At 42.0% G+C, this 26,048-nt stretch overlaps 2 protein-coding genes across 3 annotated transcripts in view; both read left to right on the top strand.

The window, feature by feature from the left end:
• Positions 1-18,508, top strand: part of LOC110986882 (dual specificity mitogen-activated protein kinase kinase 7-like) — a 125,285-nt gene extending 106,777 nt beyond the window's left edge. For both annotated transcript variants that reach the window (XM_087143142.1, XM_022249154.2), the window contains exons 10-12: positions 1,581-1,723; positions 3,080-3,125; positions 13,651-18,508. In XM_087143142.1, the coding sequence (XP_086999268.1) occupies positions 1,581-1,723; positions 3,080-3,125; positions 13,651-13,782 (321 nt within the window). In that variant the 3' untranslated portion in view covers positions 13,783-18,508. The remainder of the gene's footprint in view (positions 1-1,580; positions 1,724-3,079; positions 3,126-13,650) is intronic.
• Positions 18,509-20,911: 2,403 nt separating this feature from the next.
• The window catches only part of LOC110986885 (prokineticin receptor 2-like), a 95,904-nt gene continuing 90,767 nt past the window's right edge, over positions 20,912-26,048 (top strand). Inside the window, exon 1 of the mRNA XM_022249160.2 lies at positions 20,912-21,520. The gene's annotated coding sequence lies outside the window, so the exon portion shown is untranslated. The remainder of the gene's footprint in view (positions 21,521-26,048) is intronic.

Here is a 26,048-nt window from a genome sequence, read left to right on the forward strand (position 1 = left end):
GTACCAGTACATGTACGTTCACTAAAGCATCCACCTCTGCAAAGTAATACACATGTACATGTATCTGTTATGTTTGATATATGTGGACATACATGTATGTATCCAGTGATCTTTATATTAATACGAATTATGTATGATGTGAATCATGATTCAATTTGACAACTGTATGTATGGTACTGTTCTTTTAAAGGTCAATTTTTGGTATTTTCATTATTGTCAGTGAACACTGTACATGTATGTTATTTCTGACAATATGTATTTGGTCAAACACAATACATGTACATGTATTCCATGAAATCTACTGTACATACTGGTACTATACCCTTTCAGATGGCACATTGCTTAACTTTCTTTTTTTTAAGGAGGGACTTTCTCTTTGGGGGGGAGGTCATTTTCACATTTTGAAGCTTTGGGGTAATACATTTGGATTCAGGATTTGCCCAGATGATGCATTGTACACCTGGAACATTTACTGTCGGCTACGATGGAAGGTAATTTGCTCGAGAGTTGGTTTGCAGGATGCCATTATGCAGGCCCTGAACTGCTTTGCGACGCTGAAGTCCATCAGAATAATCAATCTTCTCGCTCTGCCAACATTTCTTTTTTCGTAGTTGATTTTTCTACCGAAAAATCCCCATCGGAGTGATTTTTCCCTCTGTATTAAAATATTTTGTTCACGGCCGATCGATTCCAAGCAGGAACAGGAGAGATGTTTTTTGGTGATTGTTTTTGTTTCATAGCAGTGACGGTTCTTTGGTGGGAACTGATTGTGTACTTGTACGAGATCATATGCATTTGGCACAAGTGTGCCGAGCATTCATGAATATTTTTCTCTTGGAATCGAGCAGACCGACTCTGCACCTGCACTGGGCACTTTCACAAGTCTGGTTGCAGAGCTTTCTACCAGCCTCTCTGTGTAATATACATGTAATGCATACAGTAGCACATCATTTATATTACCTTAATTTGGATTTTAGCTTTCAGATGTGCAACTAAGGAAGGTTATGGGGTCAGAAAGAGTGTTGAACAAAAGAGTAAAAAAAGATAAAAGATTTTCTAGCTTTTATCCTGGTGCATTTTAGTGGAGCCCCAGACACAAGTTCTCTTCCACGGTACCCTAGACAGGGTCATATGGCCACTTGTCCACCTATCCTGAGGACAGGCAACAAACAGGCAAAACCAAATTCGACTGGCAGGTTTTCCTTGTTGCATATTTACAAGCCCCCCTTTTTTTCATGTGAATCTTTAACACTGGTGAACAAGTCGTCACAGTTCTTTCCCAGCCACTGGATGCAGTGCAAATATTTAGGGCCTCAGGTAGCACGGAGAGGTGTCAGTTCAAATTGTTTTTTCTTAAGGAAGAATGGGCAGTTTTTAGCATTGGTTGGGTTGGGACAGACAAATATTTCTTTTATCCTGGATGAAAGCGTGCTTTTCGGTGCCCTATCTCATTATTTCATTATTAGAAATGTTGTATCAGATTGTTTTTGATATCCCCTCCCCCCCTCTCTTCCCCCATGGCGTGTTTGGGTGGGGTTTTCAACTAACTTGAATGGTACCGATATCCCTGCTGCCTGCAGGTGGAGCTGGCGACGGGCGAATTTCCCTACAAGAACTGCAACAACGACTTTGAAGTTCTCGCACGTGTCCTGTCGGAGGAGCCCCCCAGACTTCCGCCAAAGCGAGGCTTCTCGGTTGACTTCCACGCTTTCGTCCAGTGTTGGTGAGTGGACTCCAATACCATACATCTTGCACACACGTGTACATGTATGCGCGGGCAAGCACCTGTTTGTCAGATCTCTCTTTATAGTGACGAACCAATAGTGCTTCCCACAAGTCCCGAAGTATGGGAACTTATACGTACATCAGCTGTCTCGTGTGCTCTTCGTATGAACTGGAGAGCCACTTTATTGCATTAACCTGATCAGTGGCTCCACTTTGGACAGCACCCCTGTCTGACATTTGCACTTGGTCGGCTGATGCACAGGTTACATGTACTATAGAAAAAGGAAGGCAGGTGCATGTACATCAGACTGCTTCAGCTCCCCAGCTGTTAGTTCACCTAATCTATTAGAAAAGAAACTTGAAAGAAAGGTTGTTGTTATTGATTTTTTAAAAAAATGCCTTTTTATCACATGCGTGCATGCGTTGGTGCATGTGTGCACACGCACCAATATGGGGCTTAAGGCATCTGATTGAAAGTCACATGCCTATGTTCTGCAAGGGTTGCCACTCAGGTGGCGTGCCAACATGCTGGCGTCCAACTTAATGCAACAAATGGTTCAAATTTGTTTGTCTAAGGTATCTTTCCTCCTCAGTGGATCGACTCTCGTGGCATTCCTTTTGCCATGACAATCGCACTTTTGCACGTATGCTTTTACAGTCATCTTGAGCCATGTGATGGTGGATGTACCAGTACATAAAATGTGCACCATCTGCAGGTGTATTTGGATATCGTACACATTCACTTTGTTTGGAGGATTTTGGTTTTAGTCTTTTTGTACTCACCTGAGGTACCCCGGTACATGTAACGTAGGACTGGAGTTTTTGATTTACCATTACTTTCTCTGATTATAGAGTTTTTGCTCTCGACGGACCACAGAAGAGAAAAAAAAAAAGCCTGATATCTCTCATCTTGCCCTACAGCTTTCCAAGACTCAATTAAGTCATTAAGGAAGTGGATGGACTGCATCAGATTACTGGTTTCAAAGTTTTTAGCCGCAGGGGCCAGTCACGCCAGCCCACTTGTCTCACTCCGTCCAAGAAATAATGCAGGCGCTTCGGTAGAAAAGGAAGGGGAAAACACAAAAAAATCTCGGAGAAATCTGGGATGGGCTTGCAGCCCATCCAGGTGAGGAAAAAATATCTGACTCGCTCACAGCTATGGAACGAGAGATTGCGTCTCTCAGATGAGCCGCAAAGCACTGTTTCAAGCTGACGTTTTTGGGGCAGTGGTGTCCAAAGGCCTCCTCAGCCATCTCCTCAGCCGTCAAAGTCATTAATCTTAAAGCCGTCTCTGGCTCTTTGGTTTAACTCTCCCCTGTGGTGTGTTTTTTTTCTCTCTTTTACATTGACTCAGTTTGACAAAGGATTGCAGTCAGAGGCCCAAGTACAAACAACTCATGGTAAGAAATAAAACCTTCCATTTATTTATTTATATATTTTTTTATTTATAAATATATATATTTATTGTTTATTTACCCTGGGGAGATCTCTCAGTGAAACATTGTTTACCAGAGGTGCCCAGCAATTACAATAAAATCCATTAAAAGTAACGGTTCATACAACGATCAAGGAAGAAGTAAACTACAAAATTACGAGTAAAACCTAGTTCATTAAGTACGCTGAAACACATATTTCCCCTATTGAGCTTGGATGTTGCACCTGTGGGTGCTGAATAGGTACCCTTAGCTTCACCAAGTACAATTACATGTGAGCACTTTCCCTTAGCCTTAAAGAGCAACGCCAACGGTGGAACAAAATAAGAAATCTGGCCGTAGTATGTTTACTTGGATCCCATTATAGACATCTTTGCCACATAAACCCGGATTCAGCGATATTTCTGGTTTTAAAAAACTCACTTTTGAGACCCATTTCTGCCAAGCGCTAAGGCTAGCTTTTGTGAAAGGAGCGTGTCGTCATTGCTTCATTTACATCTCATGAATATGGCTTTTCCAGGCTTTTGTCCGCATTGCACTGTGGATTTGGTTCTCAGGCTGGTGCATGTACTGTATGCACTGAGCTGGCACGGTCACGTCAATGCACATAATTACACATGACACATGTTTAGTCACAGTTACACTGTCCCAAGCTCGCGTTATCGTACCTTGAAGGCCCGAGATATTCTCCCCCAAAAAATGGCTGAAAGCGAAAGACCCAAAAGCAACAACTCTTGGGAGGAGCATAGTATTGATGAAGAAGTGATGAAGTCGTCAGACAACGGTTCTACTTCGGACAGCATGAGCTCACCAGAGCGAGATGAACCCGAGGACAACAGAGTACGAAGTCCGAGGCGCAGAGCCTCTCCGCTTTGAACCCATAGTGCCACCGGAGCACCAACGGTATCCCAATCGGGCTGATGATGGGGCCACCGCTGGTGGACGAGGCAGTGAAGGAGACCAAGAACATGCGATGAATACGGCTTGCTAAGTTCAGAGTGAAGGACAGATGTTTTGAATGTTTTTATGTTGTTATTTTATGCCAAGAAAAGTGTCAGACTAGGCCCTGCAGCTGAGACGTGCAGGTCTTTGTACTGAAACATACCCATGAAACCAGGTCCTGCGAGGTCGTGATGTTTTTCGTTCCCATCATGGTGCGCAATTAAAAAAACGTTTCTGCACGGTACAAACGTGGACAGTTTTTGAAAGACCCGCAGAATTGGTCCATATTTTTATTGCTATTAATATTACTATTAAGTGTTAAGTGCCACTGTTAAGTGTTACTGTTAAGTGCCACTGTTAAGTGCCACTCAACATATATAACTTATTACTTAGATACCACGTGAGTATATTAAGCTGTATTGCCCTATTTTTTTCACCACCGTTGGGGTTGCTCTTTAAGAGGAGGTGTTGGGATGTCACATTTGATGTTTTGCTCTAAGCTTGCTAATTATAAATACGACATGCAGATCATTGCCAAAAAAGGGCAATTCAACTCTCGTAGGAAATCCACAGAATATACCCATTTTTCAGGCACGGGCATGATCATTCCTGAGGTGTTTCTTTCCTTTTATGTTTGATGCAAATATGATTTTAATATTCATGAGCAGTCAGTGATACTGGTGCCATCATGAGTAGGAGCAAAGAATTCTTTATGCACTAATCATTGACAGAACGGTACTCTGATTTGTGTCATTTTCATGGTCGTGTGTCCTGTATGTCTGTGTGTCCATTGTACATCTAATCTAATTAACATCTAATTAATGAACCTGAGGTAAAAACTGTTTTTACATGTACATGTAACTGTGTAAGTTTCATGTGCATAGTTTGAACTCAAAATCCCAAAAGTGTGAAGTAATTCCTTAATGTAGCATGTCAAACATCAGAATCCTGTGTCAGAAAACCATACCTCCCAGGTGGTTAAAAAAATGAAATTAATGCATCATCCAGAATTTCGAGGCATACATACATGTAACATGTCCTTTACAGGCAGTTTCCAGTTGGCGACCCATTTAAATGGTCAACCCTGATCAACTGAAATCCCCCAAAATCCAACACCTGCTTTTGCTTGATTGCGGATTGACATGTAGTATAGTAAAACCCTTCCCGTATCCTATTGCACATGCATGCACCACCATGGTCCAATTCTCTTAAAGAACAAACTTAAGACTGTGCCAATGGGTGACAGTGTACTTTACCGGTACCTCACCGTGCTGAATTTCGAGAGGATTGAAGAAGCTCAATTGCAATAGTGCCCAGGGGTTAGGGTTGCAGAAGAAAAAAATAAGAAGACATCCAAATCATGTCCTTTTGTTTAGTGAGGAACCTTGTTGGAGAAAGAAAGGGAACCACATGTATATATATCAGCCATCCAAGACTGTGTGTTGTCGTATTGCAAACAGGCCTACATGCAGCCTGCATGCACTGGGTGATCTGCAGTTGAAACCAGAAGTGTAAATTACATCCTGCAGAAGGAAACACTCATCGCAAGACATGGTAGACGCTTGGGAAAGGATCATGTTTTCTTTCAGATATATACATGTACCGTAGATCCACAGCCAGGTAGTCTGCTCAGTCAGGCATACTGATTGACAGCCCTGACAGATATCAAAGAGTTGTCTATTCGCCTGCTGAACGCTTCTCAAGAGTACCCTGATACCAGTGTGCACGTACATGTAGATCACACCTCGGTTTCACTGCGCCGTCCCTCATGATGAGGCATGCTTGATGCGACACACTCCCGATGTGCTTCACTCAGTAGTCGCTAATTCCCTAGTCTCCAGTTTTCCACCCCTGCCTGCCCTTTGTTCCCATTTCCCCCTCTTCCCAGCTCTTGCTTGTCTGTTCTTCCAGTCGTCCGTCTCCATGTCGCCCCCAGAGTTGGTCTGCGAGTGGAGTTGCCGTCATTGGTCAGCGACATTTACCACTCTGGCCTGATTTCACCCCTGACTGTCCCCATCAAACTTCAGTATTTACATTTTGATAGCTCAGGACTTTTTTTTTGGGGGGGGGAGACTTTCGTCTTCAGTTTGTTGTTCAGTTCCTTTCAATTTGGGCTGTTTTTATTCCATTCATTTTGTAAGCATTTTTGTATTTCTTTTGTTTGATTTATTTAAAGTGTGCTTTTGTGTTGGCTCTGTTAGAGGTTTCGGGTCCCATGTTGGTGTATAACACAATTAATCTGATGAAACTTCTAACAACAGAAAGTTTGTCTGAGCAAATTCACATTTTGTAGACTGTGCATGTCTTGAAGCAGAACTCTTTTCTATGTGGGAGTTTGTGGATATTGGGTGTCCGGAAAGTTGAGTACAATTTTCCAATGCAGCTTACAGCTCCCATGTGGAATGTAGCTGACCGGATTCAGGAGCTTGGGAAAAAAAGGGTTTAAGGCATTTCCAGGCAACATACTCTTGAAATGACATCTTAGCTATCCTTAATGGTAATTTGAAGTCAAACTTCAATTGGATGGGCTGATGTCTGCTAGACAGCTCTATCAATCTGTGGGGTCGATGACCCAATTTTTCTGTCCATATGAAGCTGAAAGTAGAGCTACATGTACACTGTAAATGCGTTTTTGCACTTTCATGTAATTCTGAGTTGTGTTTGATTAATTCCTTTTTCTCTTCTTGAATGCAACGTTATACCAGATTGGTCTTTCAACTAAAGCTGCCCCAAGTTTGGCCTTGGAGGCACAGCATGGCATATTCCACCCCGCAACAAAGTTTTAAAACCTTGAAGTACGGTGGTAGATGCAGTGTATACATGTACATGTACATTTTGTGTGAGTCCGCATGAAAGAGTGCAAGCATGGACAATACCAGTCGGATTGCTGACAGGCTGAGACCAAATATATAGGGGGCACAATGGTACCAAAAAATTGAATGACATCTTTTGAGCAGATATATGGTCTCTGATTTATCGTCTGTTGAGCAGATATATTGTCTCAGATGTATCGTCTGTTGAACAGATATATCATCTCTGATATGTCATCAGTTGAGCAGATATATCACCTCTGATAAATTGTCAGTTGAGCAGATACATGTATATCGTCTATGATATATTGTCAGTTGAGCGGATATATCGTCTCTGATATATTGTCAGTTGAGCAGATATATCGTCTCTGATATATTGTCAGTTGAGCAGATATATCATCTCAGATGTATCGTCTGTTGAGCAGATATATCATCTCTGATATGTCGTCAGTTGAGCAGATATATCATCTCTGATAAATTGTCAGTTGAGCAGATATATCGTCTCTGATATATTGTCAGTTGAGCAGATATATCGTCTCTGATTTATCGTCCGTTGAGCAGATATATCGTCTCAGATGTATCGTCTGTTGAGCAGATATATCATCTCTGATATATTGTCAGTTGAGCAGATATATCATCTCTGATAAATTGTCAGTTGAGGCGATATATAGTCTCTGATATATTGTCAGTTGAGCAGATATATCATCTCTGATATTTTGTCTGTTGAGCAGATATATTGTCTCTGATGTATCGTCTGTTGAGCAGATATATCGTCTCAGATGTATCGTCTGTTGAGCAGATATATCATCTCTGATATATTGTCAGTTGAGCAGATATATCATCTCTGATAAATTGTCAGTTGAGCAGATATATCGTCTCTGATATATTGTCAGTTGAGCAGATATATCGTCTCTGATATATCGTCTGTTGAGCAGATATGTCGTCTCTGATGGATTGTCTGTTGAGCAGATATATTGTCTCAGATATATTGTCTGTTGAGCAAATATATTGTCTGTTGGGCAGATATATTGTCTCTGATATTTTGTCTGTTGAGCAGATATATCATCTCTGATATTTTGTCTGTTGAGCAGATATATTGTCTCTGATGTATGGTCTGTTGAGCAGATATATTGTCTCTGATATATTGTCTGTTGAGCAGATATATCGTCTCTGATATTTTGTCTGTTGAGCAGATATATTGTCTCTGATGTATTGTCTGTTGAGCAGATATATTGTCTCTGGTGTATCGTCTGTTTAACAGATATGTCGTCTCTGATGTATCGTCTGTTTAACAGATATGTCGTCTCTGATGTATCATCTGTTGAACAGATATTGTCTCTGGTGTATCGTCTGTTGAGCAGATATAGTGTCTTTGACATATCGTCTGTTGAGCAGATATATTGTTTCTGCTATACATGAACAAATGCTAAATATCAAGAGGTTTGTGCTGTATGTGCTGTAAACATGACTGTTCCTTCAGTCTTAAATCCATCAATTTTATCCACTCTCTGCATGGCCAGAAGTCTTCAAAACTCACAGATGTGCCTGAAATTACATTTGAAAGTGAAATTACATTTGTGTGTTTTTCAGAAAACTTTGGGTGTACATGTACATGTACTTCCTCATGTTGAAGATACGCATTTGTACATGTACAGGCCACAATGTTAACTTGGCTTTACCGTGTTGCTTGTACAATTTCAATGCGGTTGTGAGTTTGTTCATTCGGCTCCTAATTAAATCTGGAGAATTTTTGCACTTTGTTCCTGTACGGCCGATTGAAGTGCCAAACCTGTGAAGGAAAAATAAAAATTTATGAGTTCTCCTTGTCGGTTTTGGCCTATAAATAAACCCAAAGGAGAGACTGTAATTAGGAGTTACTGGTCCTTGCTGCTGTTGCCACCCACAGGAAATGCATTCACTGCAAGATTTGATGAAGCTGGGAATTAATTTATGACACTTTTTTTCAGGCTTGCAGCTTCTGTTAGTCAATAGTTATGGCTTTCCACTCCGACTGTGTCGTGTCTTATTGAATGCTGCATGCGATCCTCTAAAAAAATCAGATCAAGTGCGTGCAAGAGTATGAGAGAGACCCTTGTGAAATTAAGTTGATGTGATTTGTCCTTTTTTTTTGGCACTTGAACATTTCTGAAGAGTTATTGATGATCCTAATAAACCTTGATAGGTGAGCATTTAAAACTGCAGGTTTCAGTTCTGAAATTGGAGTTTTCTGAGAGAGCTATGAGAGATTTATAAATTTAATGATAGCAGTTTGGAAAGGTTGTTTTTTTTTTGAGGGGGGGTTCAGCGCAAAATAGAGAGGATAAGCAAACACAGATTCAAGTACAGTTTAATCCGACTGAATACTTGAATTAAAGTCTAAGAAATGATGTTGAAACCAGTTTTGACTACCACCTTTCCCCCCTGTTACTCTGTGCAGAGGTTTGTACGATGAGCTTGTCCAAGTTTGATCCAGGCCCAGTAATGAAATTGATCAGATGTCCGCTTTACTACATGTATGTGTTCTAAAATCAGGAAGTTAACAAGTGGTTTGAAGATCTCTCCTCTTCAAAGTTTTTCTCAAATCCCAGTACAGTGTATGGTGTGCGTGTACCAGAGGACTGAACATTGGGGACCAAGAAAATCTTTTCTTTCCTTTTGCATGTCTGTCCTCACTGGTACACATGCCCCAAACTTTTTATCTTGTGGGGTATTTCCTTTGTTCTTGTGTACTAAAAATAGTAGTGTGTGAAGTGCAGTTTCCAAATCGCTTCCATTTGAACCAGACTCTCTTTCCTGGGTTGACACGTTGACCAAATGTCCCTTGTGTAACATACTTCATAAGTCATCTTTGGTAATTCCTCCTTTTTGAGTAAATTCCAAAAAAAATTATTTCGTGAAGTTCTTGTGTGGGGTACCATTGTAGTACCCCAAGTACAGCAAATGTTCCTTGTTGGGCACTTCCTATTTCTATGGTACCCCACAAGGTAACCATAAACACATGCAGTGATACACTGTGTATGACATTCGGTGGAGGGCAAACCTTGTGCACAAAACTTCCATCTCCCAATGCGCAATTGCACCAAAAGTTATCCCGGTACAAGAGTGTACAAATGCGTAGGGATTTTCCAGAGGCGAGACTTCAGATTAGGTTCTTGAAGGAGTGATGGCTCCTGACCTCAAGTCCTCTTATCCCACACTACTGCCACTTTAAGATGTGATTTGTGCTTGCTCTAAAATGAAGTCATGCCAAGCTTGATGACAACCCCCCCCTCGGAAGGCAATCAGTCTCAATTTTCAAGACGCCCCAGCCCACGTATTTTTTTTTCTACCTCTCTTTTCTTTTTTCCTGCCTCTCTGTTTTTTTTTTCACACAAAAAGATGGCGAAATCCTCTCATTCTGATTGCTGCTGTAACAAGATACCACTCAGCAGACAAGTTTAAGTCACTGGACCGCGGCATTCCGATGGCCCTCATTTTCTTCAAACTTCAAAGGCTCGTTGCCCACACCATTCATGTCAGTAGCATGTACATGTACACAAGTTTAGCTTTTTACCCGTTGCCTTGCCGCTTTTAAACAGGACAACTCAGGGCAGTGTTTAGTAACACCATGCACCTACATGTACATGTAGTACCTACATATACATGTATTTTTTTCGGATTAACACCAGTACAGTATTTTCAAAATGACATGTACATGTACATGTGTTTGTGCATGCCAATGTATGCCCACAAAAACACATATCCCCCATAGGTATATATGTACTGTATCAGCATCAGTTGTGGGGCTCAGAATTGGTCATAACTCTAGAATGTTGGTATTTGCCACCTAAGGCAGAGGGTTGCCTCTAGAAGGGTAATAAACCAGGGCCTGTTTGCCTCATGGGGATCTTGATCAGTTACCCCAACCCTGATTCTCTCCCCATGATACTGAGGCGGGTTCGGATGTCAGTAGACTTGTCTCGAGTCGGGATCTCTTTGACGTCGCCGTTTCTGCTTTGGGTACATATTGAGACCGCGCGTCATTACTTGCTTCGCGCCCTCTTGTGTCCACTTATTACTACTAGTTCAGTTCAGAAATCCCAACTTGACAAATCTGCTAACCGTTTGTACACAGCGAATGGGCTCATCAAAACCAAAAGTGGGAGCAGCCAATCACGTTGCCCGACTTGTTTTCATGTCGTTCATACCTGCATTATAATGAGCTAGTCTACAAGTCTGACTACTTTGATTGGTGGAAATTCCGTCTACAAGTCTACAAGTCTGACTACTTTGACTGGTGGAAATGCAGCATACAAGTCTACAAGTCTGACTACTTTGATTAGTGGAAATTCCATATACAAGTCGATACAAGTCTACAAGTCTGACTACTTTGACTGGTGAACATTTTGTATACATTATACAAGATAATGTTGTTCATATGCAGTTATGAATAACTACATGTCCATTTTACCGACGGGGGTACAATAGGCTATCCGTCAAGTCGGACTTACTGACAAACATTGTATAATAAAGGCTATCAAATGAGGGCACCTTATAGGGGTTGTGCGAGCTGCCGGGCCGATCCGAGGATGATGACTGTGTAGTGCATACAGGCTGAAAGATGGCTGACTGGGGAAGAGCACCGTACATGCACATGTAAGTCCGACTTGATTCAAGTCTAGGATGTCAGTGGACCAACGACAGATCGCCGATCTCGATCCAGAATAAGTGTGAAAGAAACAGACCCTCAGGAAGTGAGTTTTATGGTCTCGATTTTGGTCTTAAACGTTGCGTGCAACTGGGAAGGGCAGCCAGCTGCTGTACAGTGTTGGAAGGCAGTAACAGACCTGTGTGCTTTGCTACGACATTGAGGTGGGGACGCAATTCACAGGACCCCCTGAGGCAAGCGCACAGGTTAACAATGCGTGATGTCATTATGTTTCCGGCCAGTTCAAAGTTACAGATTTAGGACTTTTCCTTGGCCCTGTAAAGAAAAGACACTACCTGCCATGATTGCTCTTGACATTAAGGCGTGTGATGCATGTTGGAAATCAGCATGTGGTTTTTAGCCACCTCCCACTAATTTGAAGTCTGAAGTGTACTTCTTTTTTTTGTTTTCTGGCTATCCTTTGCTATTGAAATGCCATTTGCTGCAGGCGCTAGGGACAAGAAATGATGGACGGATTTGTTGTCACTTCATACATGTGCGCTGCATTGATTTCTTTAGACTAGTTCATATTTTATGCAAATGCAAATGATACAAATGTAAACTGACAGTCTCAGTTAGGGAATGTTATTAATTCAGTCATGTGTCATCAATCAACTTCAGAGTCATGTACAACTTGTAGGATTCATCACTCTTTTCAGTTAGATTGGGGTGGCCATGGCAAAACAGTAGAAAGAAAATAATACCTGGAATTTTGGAAAGTTACCACAGTATTATAGAAGTTCTAAAAAAAAAAAACTCTGATTTTGTTGGGGGAGGGGAGGAGAGTGCTGTCTACATGGGATCATTCTCCATGCAGATGGGGAACTTTAGTGATATAAACATGCCACGATTCCCCCCTGGGTGCAGAGATTGCCTGGGGATATTGTTCAATTTGTCTGATTGCACTGCATGGATTGGCAGGTGAAAGACAAATCACTCTTTAGCTTCACTGGACATTCACCTGGTCACCTGATGTGCCCATGTGCATGTTTAACCCCCATTTCAAGTCGGACAGTAAACCGATACAGTGCGCTCCAACCACAGAGCACTCCTGGGTTTTCAGGTGGTCCTTTTAATATTGAAAGACACCGCTCAGACACTCCAGGGTGTCTGTGTCTCTTCCATTCCCCCCCCCCCAGACAATTGCCGCGTTTTGTAGGCAGACCCTCTGAATGGAATATGAATCCAATTGGATCGGGCACATTACTTTCTCCATGGGAAGATTGAATCTCCTGAAATTTCACGACACGGTGTGATGATACCAGCAGCTAGTGGTGTACAGGGTCCCATTGAGCTGTGCAGGTTAACAAATTGAAGAATGGATTTTTAAAGAATGGTGTGATTTGCACAGTAGGTTTGAGAACTGAAATCACCGTGGACATTGTGGTCTGAGGTCTTTGGCGTTTCAATACTAGTATTTTAAATGCATTTTGTGAAAAAGCATTCCGATGTGTTACTTGTATGTACCGGTCAGCCCACATTAGTTTGAAACCAAGGTTGCCAGACTCTGTCATTGGTACTGTCATACAATGTCCAATGATTTGCTGACTGCAGGGTGCTGAGGGGGACCGTGAAGAGTAAATGAAAGGGAAAAAAAGAAGTGCATCTCTTCAAAGATGCTTTTCAAGAGAGTATTTTTGGTGATGTAATGTTTGAATTTTAGAGATACAAAGTAATACAAATAGACAGTGTACATGTACATACATGTAATAGATTTAATCATACTGTACACCATCCTGCCATTGGAAGTTCAGAAGACGCAATAATTTACTTGTTTCTGTTTCTCTTGGAAGGAGATCGTGTCACATTGTCCCAAGCAGTATCTGACCCCCCTCACATTTCAGATGTCGCACATAGATTACCATAGTTTAGGCAATCTTTTTATCTAGGCAAATCAGGACTAAGTAGAAAGGGAAAAATAAACGACTTGCCAGTGTCTATTGATTTCTACCTGCGGGGGCTAGAAACGGATGCGGAGTACCTTACAAGTATGTACACTTGTAAAGTCATCAATCATGTGTGGTTTTTTTTTTTATCCTTTTTATTTCTCCAGGAGCACAGCTTCTTCAAACGCTACGAGTTGGCCAAGGTGGACGTAGCGACGTGGTTTGCCACCGTCATGGCGCGGATGGAGCCCACGCGGTCGCATTCAACTCCGCGGTTACAAATGGGGGCCTCCACGTGAGGAGACCGCAGGCTTTGTTACCGGTATCTTAGAACTGATGTGGTGGTATGGTAGGCTGACATGAGTACATGTAATTAAGCACAGTTTGTAGCATTGTTGTAAGGGAGATTAAATTTAAAAATGTACTTTAGTACGAACGTTAATTGAGCCAAGTATCAAGGACTCAAGGAACATGGGTTTGTAGTCCCCCCCTTTTTGCCTTCTCTTGATCCACACTCCCCCCAGTCACATTCAACCAAATGATCTGGAAGTCGCCTAACCCTTAAAGTCGACCAGTGGAACCGGACTACATGTACCTGAGTGACTTCTGTGGGACCCTTATAGCCTACCAGTGGAACCCGATTGTGGGACCCTTAAAAGTAAAAGTCTACCAGTGGAACCCGTCTACCCGAGTGACTTTTGTGGGGTGTGTAGTTCCCCAAAATCAACTCAGTATGAAAAGCCTGAGTAATGTGTGCATGATTAATTGAACGGCACAAATAATTATGGGTAAATTTATAGCAAATTGAATGCACATTGAAATTTTTGTTCGGATTGTTCTTGTGTGGAAAGTCGAGCGTGAACCTGTCTTTATACCATTATTTACAACATGTACAATCATTTTATTCTCACGTTCTGTGTAACATTTGGACCGGGAAAAGGTTTTTTGTTGTATATTTAATGTTTTTTTTAATGGTTCATAGGACATTAGGAAAATCAGGTTAGCTGTATTCCGCCTCCACAACACCTCATATCCTTCAACAGTTTTTCCAGTGTACTTTCCGTAAAAAACAAATTGTGAAAACTCTAAGCATGTACATAAATGTTTGGACATGACCTTTCACATACTCCAGGCCTGGTAGCTAACCGCCATGCTAGGATGCAACCTTCATCCAGCAGATTCCGTTTTCTCCCTCGATGTAAACATTGGATACAGCCTCAGTCGTCCAAATTCCTCCAGCAATTCCTGTCAATTTGTGGAGGCAATGTGAATTGTACCCAGGAGCAAAGTGGATGGTTTCTTGTATCATCTAGGCCTCAATTTATGCTTTGTGGGGCATGAATATCGCCAAGGGCTGGCCCAGGGCCTTGACGCAAAATACAGCCACACTCTTTGACCACATGGCCACAATTCTTTGAAATCAGCCACTTATGCAAGGAGTATTTTGGAGCACTTCAGACATATAAGTTAAAAAACAACCCTGGATTAACGTTACGAACAGTTTCTGAACGATTCTTTTAAAGAAGAATACTGTGCTGAATCACTAAATCTTGACAACCGTTTGCCCTTTTTCCGAAGCAGTGGTTTTGACAAATATTATATGGTACATGTAGACTTGATGCCTAGCCTTGTTTCCTTTTGGGTTTTTTTCATCAGCTTGTCGGCACGTAGAAGTGGTTCACTGTATGTGTCAACTCTGCAAAGTACAGAGAGCAATGTTGCCCCTTGATGAATTCGTTGCGTCACCAGCATTGGGTTTTTTCTTTGTTTCACATAGCTTGTGTGTCAATACCTTTGTGACTGGTGCGGGAAGAAGACATTAGAATAACAGATTTTTTTTTAATTATTATTTTACTTTTTGTTTTCCAACTATTGACCTTGGGCACTGCCTACATGTACATTTTACAGTCTGTATAACAGGCAAGCAACGTGCCCTCTGAGGAGGTGGAGTTTTTGGTGTTTTGTCTCATATTTTTTGTTCTGCGTTTTGTTTTTGTTTGCATTGGGGGGGGGGTGTTTTTAATTCTCATGCATGGAAAAACACTCTTCAAAGCTGTAATGTTTGGAATTTTTCTCCTTTGTTTGATTCCCCATCGCATGCCTGATATGCGGCAAGAAGTGCTTAACTACATGCACACCAGGATGCATTTGTTAATAATGGTGCACACGTACGTAAAATGAAGTTTAAAACCATGCATCCATACACATCAGGTCCTAAAATATGACCCCCAAATACACCCCTTTTTGACTATGACTGTGATTATTTGGAAACTGTATAAAACTTGGGGGACAAATGATGATGGACCCTCCTCCGAATGAAATGGTTTGGCGAAGGGGTGTGGGACGGATAGCGGTGTGGAGCTTGGTGGAATTTTGCAGGTCCATGCACAGGTCCATACCGACATCCTTCTGCAGAAAATGTACCCGTGGTGGCTGTCATCGACAAATGCATGTTCAGGTGACCCAGCTTTCTCCAATACATGGCTAGAATTCGAGAAATTCCCCCGTCTAGATGCCTTGTGTCCGATTTACCGTGGTCCATCGCCGGCTTTTGTTGACTGCACTTTGAATTTTTAGGCAGTAACAACAGGTGACCTTTATCACACATCAGTTCTTTGAGGGATGCGCACATGTACATAAATCACGTGGTGCAATAAAACACCACAACAATGTCTGTAATATTGAACATCCTTTTCTAGTGCAGAGTGTAGCCGGATAGTTTATCCATGTTTTGTGGCAGCTACATGTAGTAATCACGTTTATATTTTACCTGTCACATAAGCCATATTCAGGGTACAACTGGGTTTTGTTCACGGATATGCTTTGGTATGCGAAAGAAAAATGGATCTGAAGGGCTTTCGGGAGAAAAAGGCATTGACTGAATGCACTTGCTGCCATGGAAGACAGTGAAAATTATAATACAATTATGAAGCATTCTTGAAAAGAGCAGTAAATTTAGAAACTGCGAAGACGGGTTTATAATGTCGAGGAAGAGCAAATTCATTGACAAAGTTGTCTGTGTGTATGACTGAAGTATTATTGGCCTTCTTCGAAGTGGTTTCCCAAAGTGCTCGCTTTATACATGCAGCTTTCCTTGTGAAGGGTGTGTACGTGAACTGTGGAGCGTTGATTATGCTCGCTTTGTTATGGAGGGGTTGGCCAAACAACGATTTACAACAAAACAAGGGCTATTTATGCACAATGGCTCCAGGTCCTATTTCCCTGAGCTGATAAGCTGAAGACTTGACCAAATTCAAGATGTTTGGTTGCAGGAACGATCATTGCACCGCCCAGGAGTGGCTGGATTATTTACAGCCAATTTTACTGACTGACCTGCAGCTGCAATTTCTGGAATTATTTACATTTTATTTAAAAGAATCCGGTCTTCGTGCAAAAGGGGGGGGGTGAAGCGATGCAAATTCAAAAAGGAGCCACTTGGCTCGCTGTTATAAATTGAACTTTAAATAAGCTATATTCTCTCCAAGCAGTGCTGAGGAATTACTGAAGAGGAACCTCTATCTTCCCTTTTTGTCTGGCATTGTAAGCCTTGCTGTCACAAGGATGTGAGTCGCACGGTGAAAGTCACGACGAGGGGTGGTGAGATATTAGGAGGACATCCAGCGCTTGGTAATCCTCCTCGGAATGGATTAAGCTGGACATGACAGGCCGGTCAAACTGGGCCAAAGAGAATCCTGGCCTGGCATATTGAAAGGTGTCAGCCAAGTCTCATCTATCTGTCGCCGGAGGCGGACAACTTTGACCCCAAAATGGTTTGCGATTTTTTCGGTCAGAGAAAGGAAACCAACCTGCAATCCTTCTTCAAACCTGGCCTCTTTTGAGAGCGTAACTTCAAAATGGTCACCAGTGGAATTACGCAATGCATGCGATTTCCTGATGTTTTTCCTCCATAGGTTATAATCTCAAGGAGTCGGTCCTCACTCTTTTTCCGGCTTTCTTGGTTTCCAGTTTGTTTTTTGGGGTTTTTTTTTGTACAACAATTACAGACGTTGGTTCTAAAAGCCTCCTTACTTTAGACAGTGAATATCAGCTAAAGCAAAAATTGACCTTTTTCCTGTCAGTCTCTTCCATTCCTGAGCTTTGCGGAGTACAAACCTGCAGCTGCACAATTTAACTTGTCAGTGACCCTCCTGAAGTTTTTCTTTTGTGGGCACTTCAGGGCACTGATGGAAGAACAGTTGTCAATTGGTATTTTTAATCGTCATTTCTGTAATTTTAATTCCTCAACTTTTGTTGTCGTATGGTATCTTTTCGCTCCTATTCTTGCAGTAAAACCAGGGCCCATTCCATGTAGTTGTCGTAACTTGTCAATTGCTCTGATGTACCGGGGCACGCCGCACGACTTGCGTGGCGCCAATCGGTTACCAGTCGTATAATTCCAGAGGAGTTCTGCTGTACGTCTCCGTTGTCGGGTGATTTCTTGCTTAGCGTGCTCATTTGATGGGCGGCCTCTGTTTCTGTCGAGCAGCTCCAAGAAACTTGACCCTGGGCAACGAACTCTACCGCATTTGACTTTGAATTGCCGGCCCAACATGAAAGTAGCTCAAGATTTTATAGTCCAGATTGGAAGTCGTTTAAAATCCTCCGTTGCAAATTTCGTATCCCGTTGCTCCAGACAGGCCCCCAAGGCGAACGGTATTTAATCTTCTTAGAAATGGTGGCAATTGATTGCTCAATTGAGCATCCAAGCAGTTTGAGAGTGTTTAGTTCTAACGAGACCCGTAGGGATACATCGAGCGGGTGTAGGTTGCTCTCAAAATGCCAACAGTTTGACTTGTAAATATCTGCACTGGTTCCTGTTGACCTATGCTTTAGAGATACCGTGCATGTTGGATGGACACCAGTCATATTATTCAGTTATAACTTATATAAGTGATAAGTACTGTACATTATTGTGTTTTGAAGGTGTTTTTTTGTTATAGATAAATCTAAGTAAAACAGGAAAAGTTTGTAGATAACTCAATTGTCAAAACGAGAATAAAAAGAAACATATCCTTGTAAGAAAAAGACTCGTATTGAAATCTATGCATTGTTGTGTCACGAACACTTTGTTGTTTGAACTAAATGTCGCCAGAATGGCTTTCAGTTGATAAACAGAGGGGCCTTCTCTCATCCACTTGATATGGTGGCACATAAATGCCCTTTTCAAATTGCAACGTACTGCAAGGAAAATGACAGGCCAAGGTTTTTTGTTCTGCATCTGCATCACATCAAAAATATTTGCCTGCAAGAATTGAATGATCAAGCATGATAAACAAAATTTGTTAACGTTCTGCTGCGCAAATGTGAAAACAATTATTTGGTAATATCTGTTAAAAAGGGCAAGTATAGGTGTTTTTGACAGTAGTATATTACGACTATGGCCTTGGATGTGCTGAATCTAGGAGAATATGCCATCTGCCATGTTTAGAAAGTCCTCACTTCAGCACTAGGAGCCTACACCCAGGGCATCTGGTAGGTACCAGCAATTATCTCAGAATCATATTCATAATACTTGCACTTTGTGTACATTTCGTGTCGGTGCTTTTCACAAATGGGGCCTAGTGTAGCCGTGTGTGATTCCGACCACGAAGAACTACAGTCTTGGGTTACCCCCCCCCCAAAAAAATACACGGTTCGGGTCGTCACTACTTGGCTGCCGTAAAAAGAAAATACCCTCGATCTGTCATCTTGCGTCTGTCCACTTTAGGACCGGCAGATTTTGTTTCTGGATGGCATCATCATCATCATCCCAGGGGCTGGCAGAAGTCCAAAGGAGATTTATGGTTTGTATGCAATTTGTTTCGACCGTTCCCAAACCCTGACACGTGGGCACTTGCTTGGGCTGTAAACTCCACAAACGATTTTTTTGTGTTCATGTCGTTAAATTATCAATGTGAAACACACGGCGGAGCTAATAGGCGTCATGCCACTTGGCTCAAAATGTTCATAAACCAGACATGGCATTATGTTGAAAATTCTTTTCATGGTCCGCTGAAAAATAATTATCTTCTGCTGTTCGGATGAGCGATGAGGGCCCATAAAACAAAGGCCATTTTTATGTTGTTTACTTGCCGCTCCAACTGAATTGTTGGATAGACCACGTCGGGCTAGATGAAACGCTAACGGCATACCACAAGGTCCTTCTTGTCGTTGGAGGTTAAGTCGGTAAACCTACCGTGCCGACAGCGCTGAGTATGCTGGGGTTAGAAATAGAGATATCTTTATTTCACGATTAAATGTTAACTTTACACGTCTAGAAAAAGAAACATCGCTATTTCTGGATTAAATGTCAACTCTACAAGCCATATTGATACACGCGAGCGTAACAAGCGTGATGAACAGGGAAAAGCTAGGTAAACTGGGTAACATTTAACACTTCGTCGGTGTTTTCACGGAGCGACGGAAACCTCAAAATCTTGCCAAACGGACAATCCGAGATAAGCGCGTTTGAAAAGACCAGCTTTTTCAATACACACTTTCGGTCAGCTTAATGTTACGGAGGAATTGTTTACAAAGTCATGAAATGTAAGACTTGGGAAATGCTGATCCATACTTAGTTGCAGATATATTGTAGAATAATTTATTAATAAAAACTAAAAAGTTTTTTCACCTCGTTAAACCAGAAAATCCAGTTGTTACATGTCAACATGTGCGCAGGTGTTCATGCACAACATCGTTAGCACGCATGCGTACACCCACAACACACTGTTGGTGCAGAAATTCTCTATTTTTGCCCTGCTAAAGATGTGGCTTTTTTGTCCCTGTCAAAACAGAAATACAGGGACCAAGCTTTTTGTTAGTTACCAGGAAAGTAAACGGCATTTTGCTTTTGAACTGTGCTGATTTGTTCTTTGGATTAATGGAAGTAAAATGGAGATAAAAATTATTATCCATTTTTTCAGGTTTTTGTAACCTTGTGAAAACACTGACGATTGATTCATTTCTTGACCGCTATTTATATGAAGGGTATTCAATAGTGCTGTACTAGTATTAAATTAAGATTAAACAATTATAACGAAAATTATAAAAACTACAGTAAGACAATATACATGTAAATGTAGAATGGATACCGTGAAGGTTCCATTTACATACGCGTGCGGTAACGGAAAGCAAAAACAGAAAGCGATATACAGTAATGCCGCGCGATACATATTACGTTTTTACACAGCAGATTCCCGGTTCTTTTCAGAGCCACACATACTCATATTCATAAGAGACATTTCCTTCGCATGGTGCTACCGCAAACCTTCCCACTTATTGCTGTCTTTCACCGTGATAGCCTGAAATTCCATCTAACAATGAAATAGCCAGACCATGATGTCATACCCAACGAGAAAGCTGATTGACTAGAACGTGCAGTCGCAGAGCGGTATCTATGGACAACTCGGTCTTTTTTAAATGCAGCGGTTTGTTGAGCAACCGCGCGGTTGTCCGAGCTGAACGTGAACAACCTCAATGAAAACTGTAGGCTATGCTCTGCACTTCAGACCGCATCCTTGTATGCGTGCGTGTTTGTACAGGCCTACTCAGCGACTTGACGCAGACAGTCGGCAACATTGAACCTTGAATGTTGAATTTTGGACGCCCTTTTGTTTAATAATTTTTGAGTGGGATGACGTCGCGCAGCGTCTCTCCCGCGAGTGTCTGCGTCTTCGCGTCTTGCCGTCTGCGCTACAAACGACCATGGAAACCAGGCTGTACTGGCGAGTGAATGCGATTGGCGACAAGTCACCGCGGTGAACGTCAGCACGCTGCCTACTCTTATACAAACCGTACATGTACTTCCGTGCCTGCATTTGCTTTTGTCACAGGGTAAACCGTGGATGACACTGGTATGCAGTTTCGTCGCTCTGTCTACTGATGCAGCATATTGGTCTGCGTTTCAGAGACACGCCTGGCCTCTGTTATTGTAGAATGACGTGTCATCAGAGCGGACGGTAATGACTGAACGACTTTAGATGAAATTGCGACAGCAGACCAATGCGAGCTGCAGTTGACTGGGCCGGCTGTGTCACGCTGTTCTGCACTGTAAAACTGGTAAGTGCATTCGGAACACTTACCGGAGGCTACCAAAATGTGTCTTAAGTGTGCTTAGTATGGCTGGTTTAAATAATGTGAAACCAAAGAGTCGCCCCGTTGGGTGTCAGGATAAGTAAGTGCACCCTCAACTGGAAAGGGCTGCACATTTTCTACATGTTACAGATGGTGAATTTCGTAGTACTCTGTACAGCTCTTTCGAGGCTTGCGCGACAAATCGTACGCCACAGAATATCAACTTCTACTTACGAAATCCGGTACACTATCTAACCTGACTACTTGTCGACCGATCCAATCCTTCAGCATCGGCATAGGCCTAGCTATTATTCAGAAAAAACTATATTAGGCCTAGGCTGCACAGTTGCGCCCCCCCCCCCAGCTTGGGGGCTTGACTCCCCCTCCCTTTTCTTTAACCCTTCTGAAAAACAAAGATACACACCTACATCTTAAACTACCAGCTCTGATATAGCCCCCATGGCCCATCGCAGTCTTCTGTGGCACAGACGGGGGTGGAGGGAGTTGAGGCTTGAGCTTCATGAGCAATTTTTGGGGGGAGGGGATCCGAGTTCCCCTCCCCCTTCCTCCAAAGACAAAATCCTGGGCGCACACTGATTGTGCGTACGGTATCTTGGAGACCGATGACTGGCATTTCTTGAGGTAGCCTTCACTGGATGGTGATGCACGCCTTCGGCATATCCAGGTTTTGGGGCCGGGAGCAAATGGGAATTTGTTCCCTTTCCATCTGTAACAGATCACTCACTGTGAAAGGTTGGCGTTCTCAATTCCTAAAAAGGTGACAACATTCATCTCGAGGCAACGTTCCCCTTCTCACCCTTGGATGTATCTTGATACGTGCGTGGTTTGGGGACAAGAGGAAGTGCTACTATTTTCGATGCATGGGTTCTGGCCACAGTGACAAGAATTGCTCTTGTCAGCAGAAAGCATATAGTTCTGTGTTTCACGCTGACAATTATGGACAAGATGTCCCTAGACCAGTATAGCGTGAGAACAAAATTGGGTTCTGCTCATGACAACAAAACAGTCTAGCTCTTGTTTTGCCGTGCTGACAGCTCAGTTGTAACCCGCATTTTTCGCTGCCTTATCGATTCTAGCGGTAAGGCTTTTGCCGTAGCAAGCAGAAGGTCATTGGTTCGAATCCTACTAAAGCAATTGTCTACCCCCAGTTCTTGAAATACGAATGGAGCTGAAATCAGAATGCCTTGTAACCTTGGAGCATAAACCTTGGAGGTCAGTTGTGATGACAACACCAACATTACATTCGTAGCAAAATGGTATACATGTAGGCCTATGTAGATTCTTTTCTTTTTCTACTTATGTTTACAAGCCATCTGAGGGTACGTTGTTTCCTGTTTTTCTGAACTTTAAAGCACAATACTATGATTGACTGAAGAATTTCATTCACAATTCGGGCGCAATTCTTGATACTCAGCGCGATTGTAAGACTGTGGATAATTTTTTAAGAACCTATTTTTGAAGAATTTTTAGCAATTAAGTTCATGCCTAAAAAAATCATTACATGCTGTTTTTCCATATTTATTCAGAAATGTTTCAACTCAGACAATAAATATCGAAGCTCTGAACAAAATCATGAACAGGTTTTTGAAGTTTGGGACCTAGATGGCCTTCAGAGTAAATCGTAAGCAAATGATTTCAATGGAATATAGATTGTTTTCCAAATTTTCCCATTCTCCATTTCAGTTTTTTCCCAACATAAATCATAATGACCTCCCGATTTGTTTATATGAGCGCTTTTCTATGCTGCTCTATGGATCGCATCCCAACACACTGTCATAGGTAGGCGCAAGTCTAAATAAAGTGTGGCGTCATTATGATACAGGTCTGTTTGATAGTGGTTTGGGCGTTTAAAGGGAGATGAGACCTTTTTTTGTTTTTTGTTTTTGTTTTTGTTTTTGTTTTTTTGGGTGTAATTTACCAAGATTGGTAGATTCGTGGTATAAGATTTACTGCAGCATTTATTCCACTGTTCAAGTGAACGTTTACTTTGTGAAAAATCGAGAAAAACAGAGCGGTATTTTCAACGGTTAAATCGAAGATCTTGTAATTTTATCTTGCGTAAAGTCCATGAAGTACAGGGCGTTCGTAGTGACCCGAGGGGTCAGAGTGGAGATAGGCACGACAGTTTCTCTCTGCCTTAAAAAAGAGCAGTTTTCAACAGCCAGGAGTAATCGGTGAAATTTCCTTGGAGTAATAGAGGGATCCCAATACGACGCTTTTAGCGTCCATCTGCGCACTTCCGCGTTTGAAAAAGAGGTTGTATGTGTCGGCTTCAATTCTTAATACGATCATACGATTGAAAGTAAGGAGTTAAGACACAAAATACATAAAGGTATGTTAAATTCAGACTATTCAGGATGCAAATTTTTGTAGAAGAGTCTATCAGGATGACTCGACACGTAAAATCAAAAGAAAAAATAACGACAGTTGACCGCGAACTAACGTACCTGCGATGGTCGTGTATTTTGTGCAGTGGGCGTAGTTTAAACTGAAGTGGCGTCACACTTACGAACCGGATACTCCATGTACTGTGTGGACTCCGCGGGCGCGCGCGACGAAGTCCAACACAGAGAGCCTCGGTTTCGATTCAGATATGCGCAGACGGCGCTTATGTGAAATCAATTTATGCTCCTTCTCGGGCGGCGTAGCATAGCGGATTCATGAAAGAACTTCATTCTGCAATAAAATACAGCCAACTTGCACGAGTAATGCACGTGCGTGCGTGATCGTGCTTAATGACACTTTTACGTCAGCTTACACGTCAATGAAAATCTAAACACTCTATTCTTAGTTGACTAACAATTATGGGCAAAGAGGGAATTGCATCTCCAAACATCGGAGGGTTCACTTGGATATCGTTCTTCTGTTGACGAAAATCCACTCGCTATGCAGCTCCTGGACTGGTCCCCGTCCCTACTATATAGGGACCGGTAGCTATTTGGTACATTTGAAGCGAGATATCGGACGGAGACGCCTTTGTATTGGTCATTGTTTGATCGGAATCTCAAGATTTCTTTACAGACTTCTAGGGGGATGTGTTAGGTAACAATAGTCTACAGTATGTATAGGGATTGGACAGGTGGGGGGTACCCCTCCGTCCCATGTCTTGCATGGTATAAGTTGGTATGGGGACCAGGTCTGGTTAGTTCAACACGTGCGCAATTGCTTTTTCTTATTACAGAGATGATGTTTACATACACTCTTTTGTTCACGTGACAGCCGAACAAATGGCTCTCGGGAAAGCTTCAGAAATGTTTAATTATGGAATTGGTTATCACTAAAAAGCAGTTTAACACGTTTGAAAGTGTGTTGCGTACAGCAATGGCTCTGTAGAGAGAGTGTTAATCAATTGAAGAAAGTATTCTTAAGTTTTGTCACGTGAAAGTGTTCCATTGTGCAATTATGCTAAATTCTCATTAACATAAAACCAGCAGGATTCGGCCGGAATCATTACCTTCAACCGATCCCTGTTTGAAGAACGCCTGCAAGACGTCTGGAGACCACGGAAGGGACGGGAACCAGTCTGTGCATCCCGGGAACGGCCACCATGTTTAAACCATACCATTATGCTTTGCGATGATTTTGGTTCGCAAAGTTTTGAGTGAAGAAAATCCTTTTGTTAAATAAAATTTAACTTCAAACGGATCCAATTTATTTTCTGCAGTAAACCTTACACTTATTTTCCTCTAATTTCAGTGTACAGTGTGTTTGATGCATTTCTGCTGGTATGGTTTAGCTGCTTTTAGTATAACCATTCATTCAGACCCCCACAACATAAAAACTGGCACCTGTTAACGGATTAGGTGTGTTAATAGGAATCGATGGTCGGCCGACCATCGTGAAAAAAAGATAAATTTCTGTTTTCTCGAAAACTTCAGCATTCTGGGCGGATATAATTGACAGACTGATTGAGGCCGTTATGTACTTTCTTTCAAGTAATACATTCCAGGATTATACGGTGGTCCCATCTTTGGGATTTTACCAATGGAACCAGCTACCTTTAATTTTTGTAATAAAAGCAGCGCCCGCTACATTAATGTTACAGTTTGAATATCTTTGCTGTAAAGGTAGCAAAATCAACCTGCTGTTAATTTCTGTACCTTTCACGTGTTCGTCCACGCGTTGTTACGAAGGCAGAGGCGTATATAAGAGAGAGTGGTCGTTTCTTATCCAAACAAGAGTTACTTCATTGATTTGGTGTGGGACTATTGGAAAGCACGAGATGTTTTCTTTTCTGCAACGCTGGTTTTGTCTATGTTTTGATTACTGTGGTTCATTTATTCATTTCTGTGGGCGTTTTACCAATCCTCTCCCCAAAATTCCCATAAATATGAAAATATTTTATCACAGATAGCTTTGTAGGCCTTGTTCATGTTTGTTCATGTTTTATTGATTTTTTAGGGAAGGTAGAAATGACCAGTTTGGGTTCTTCGCGCTAGGAACCATGTGTGCTGGTTGAAAACAATTTATGAATGAAAACAAACATTGAAAG

Source organism: Acanthaster planci, linkage group LG11 (genome assembly GCF_054643075.1).
Source record: "Acanthaster planci isolate LZ-2023a linkage group LG11, COTS_SCS, whole genome shotgun sequence".
Lineage (NCBI taxonomy): Eukaryota > Metazoa > Echinodermata > Asteroidea > Valvatida > Acanthasteridae > Acanthaster > Acanthaster planci.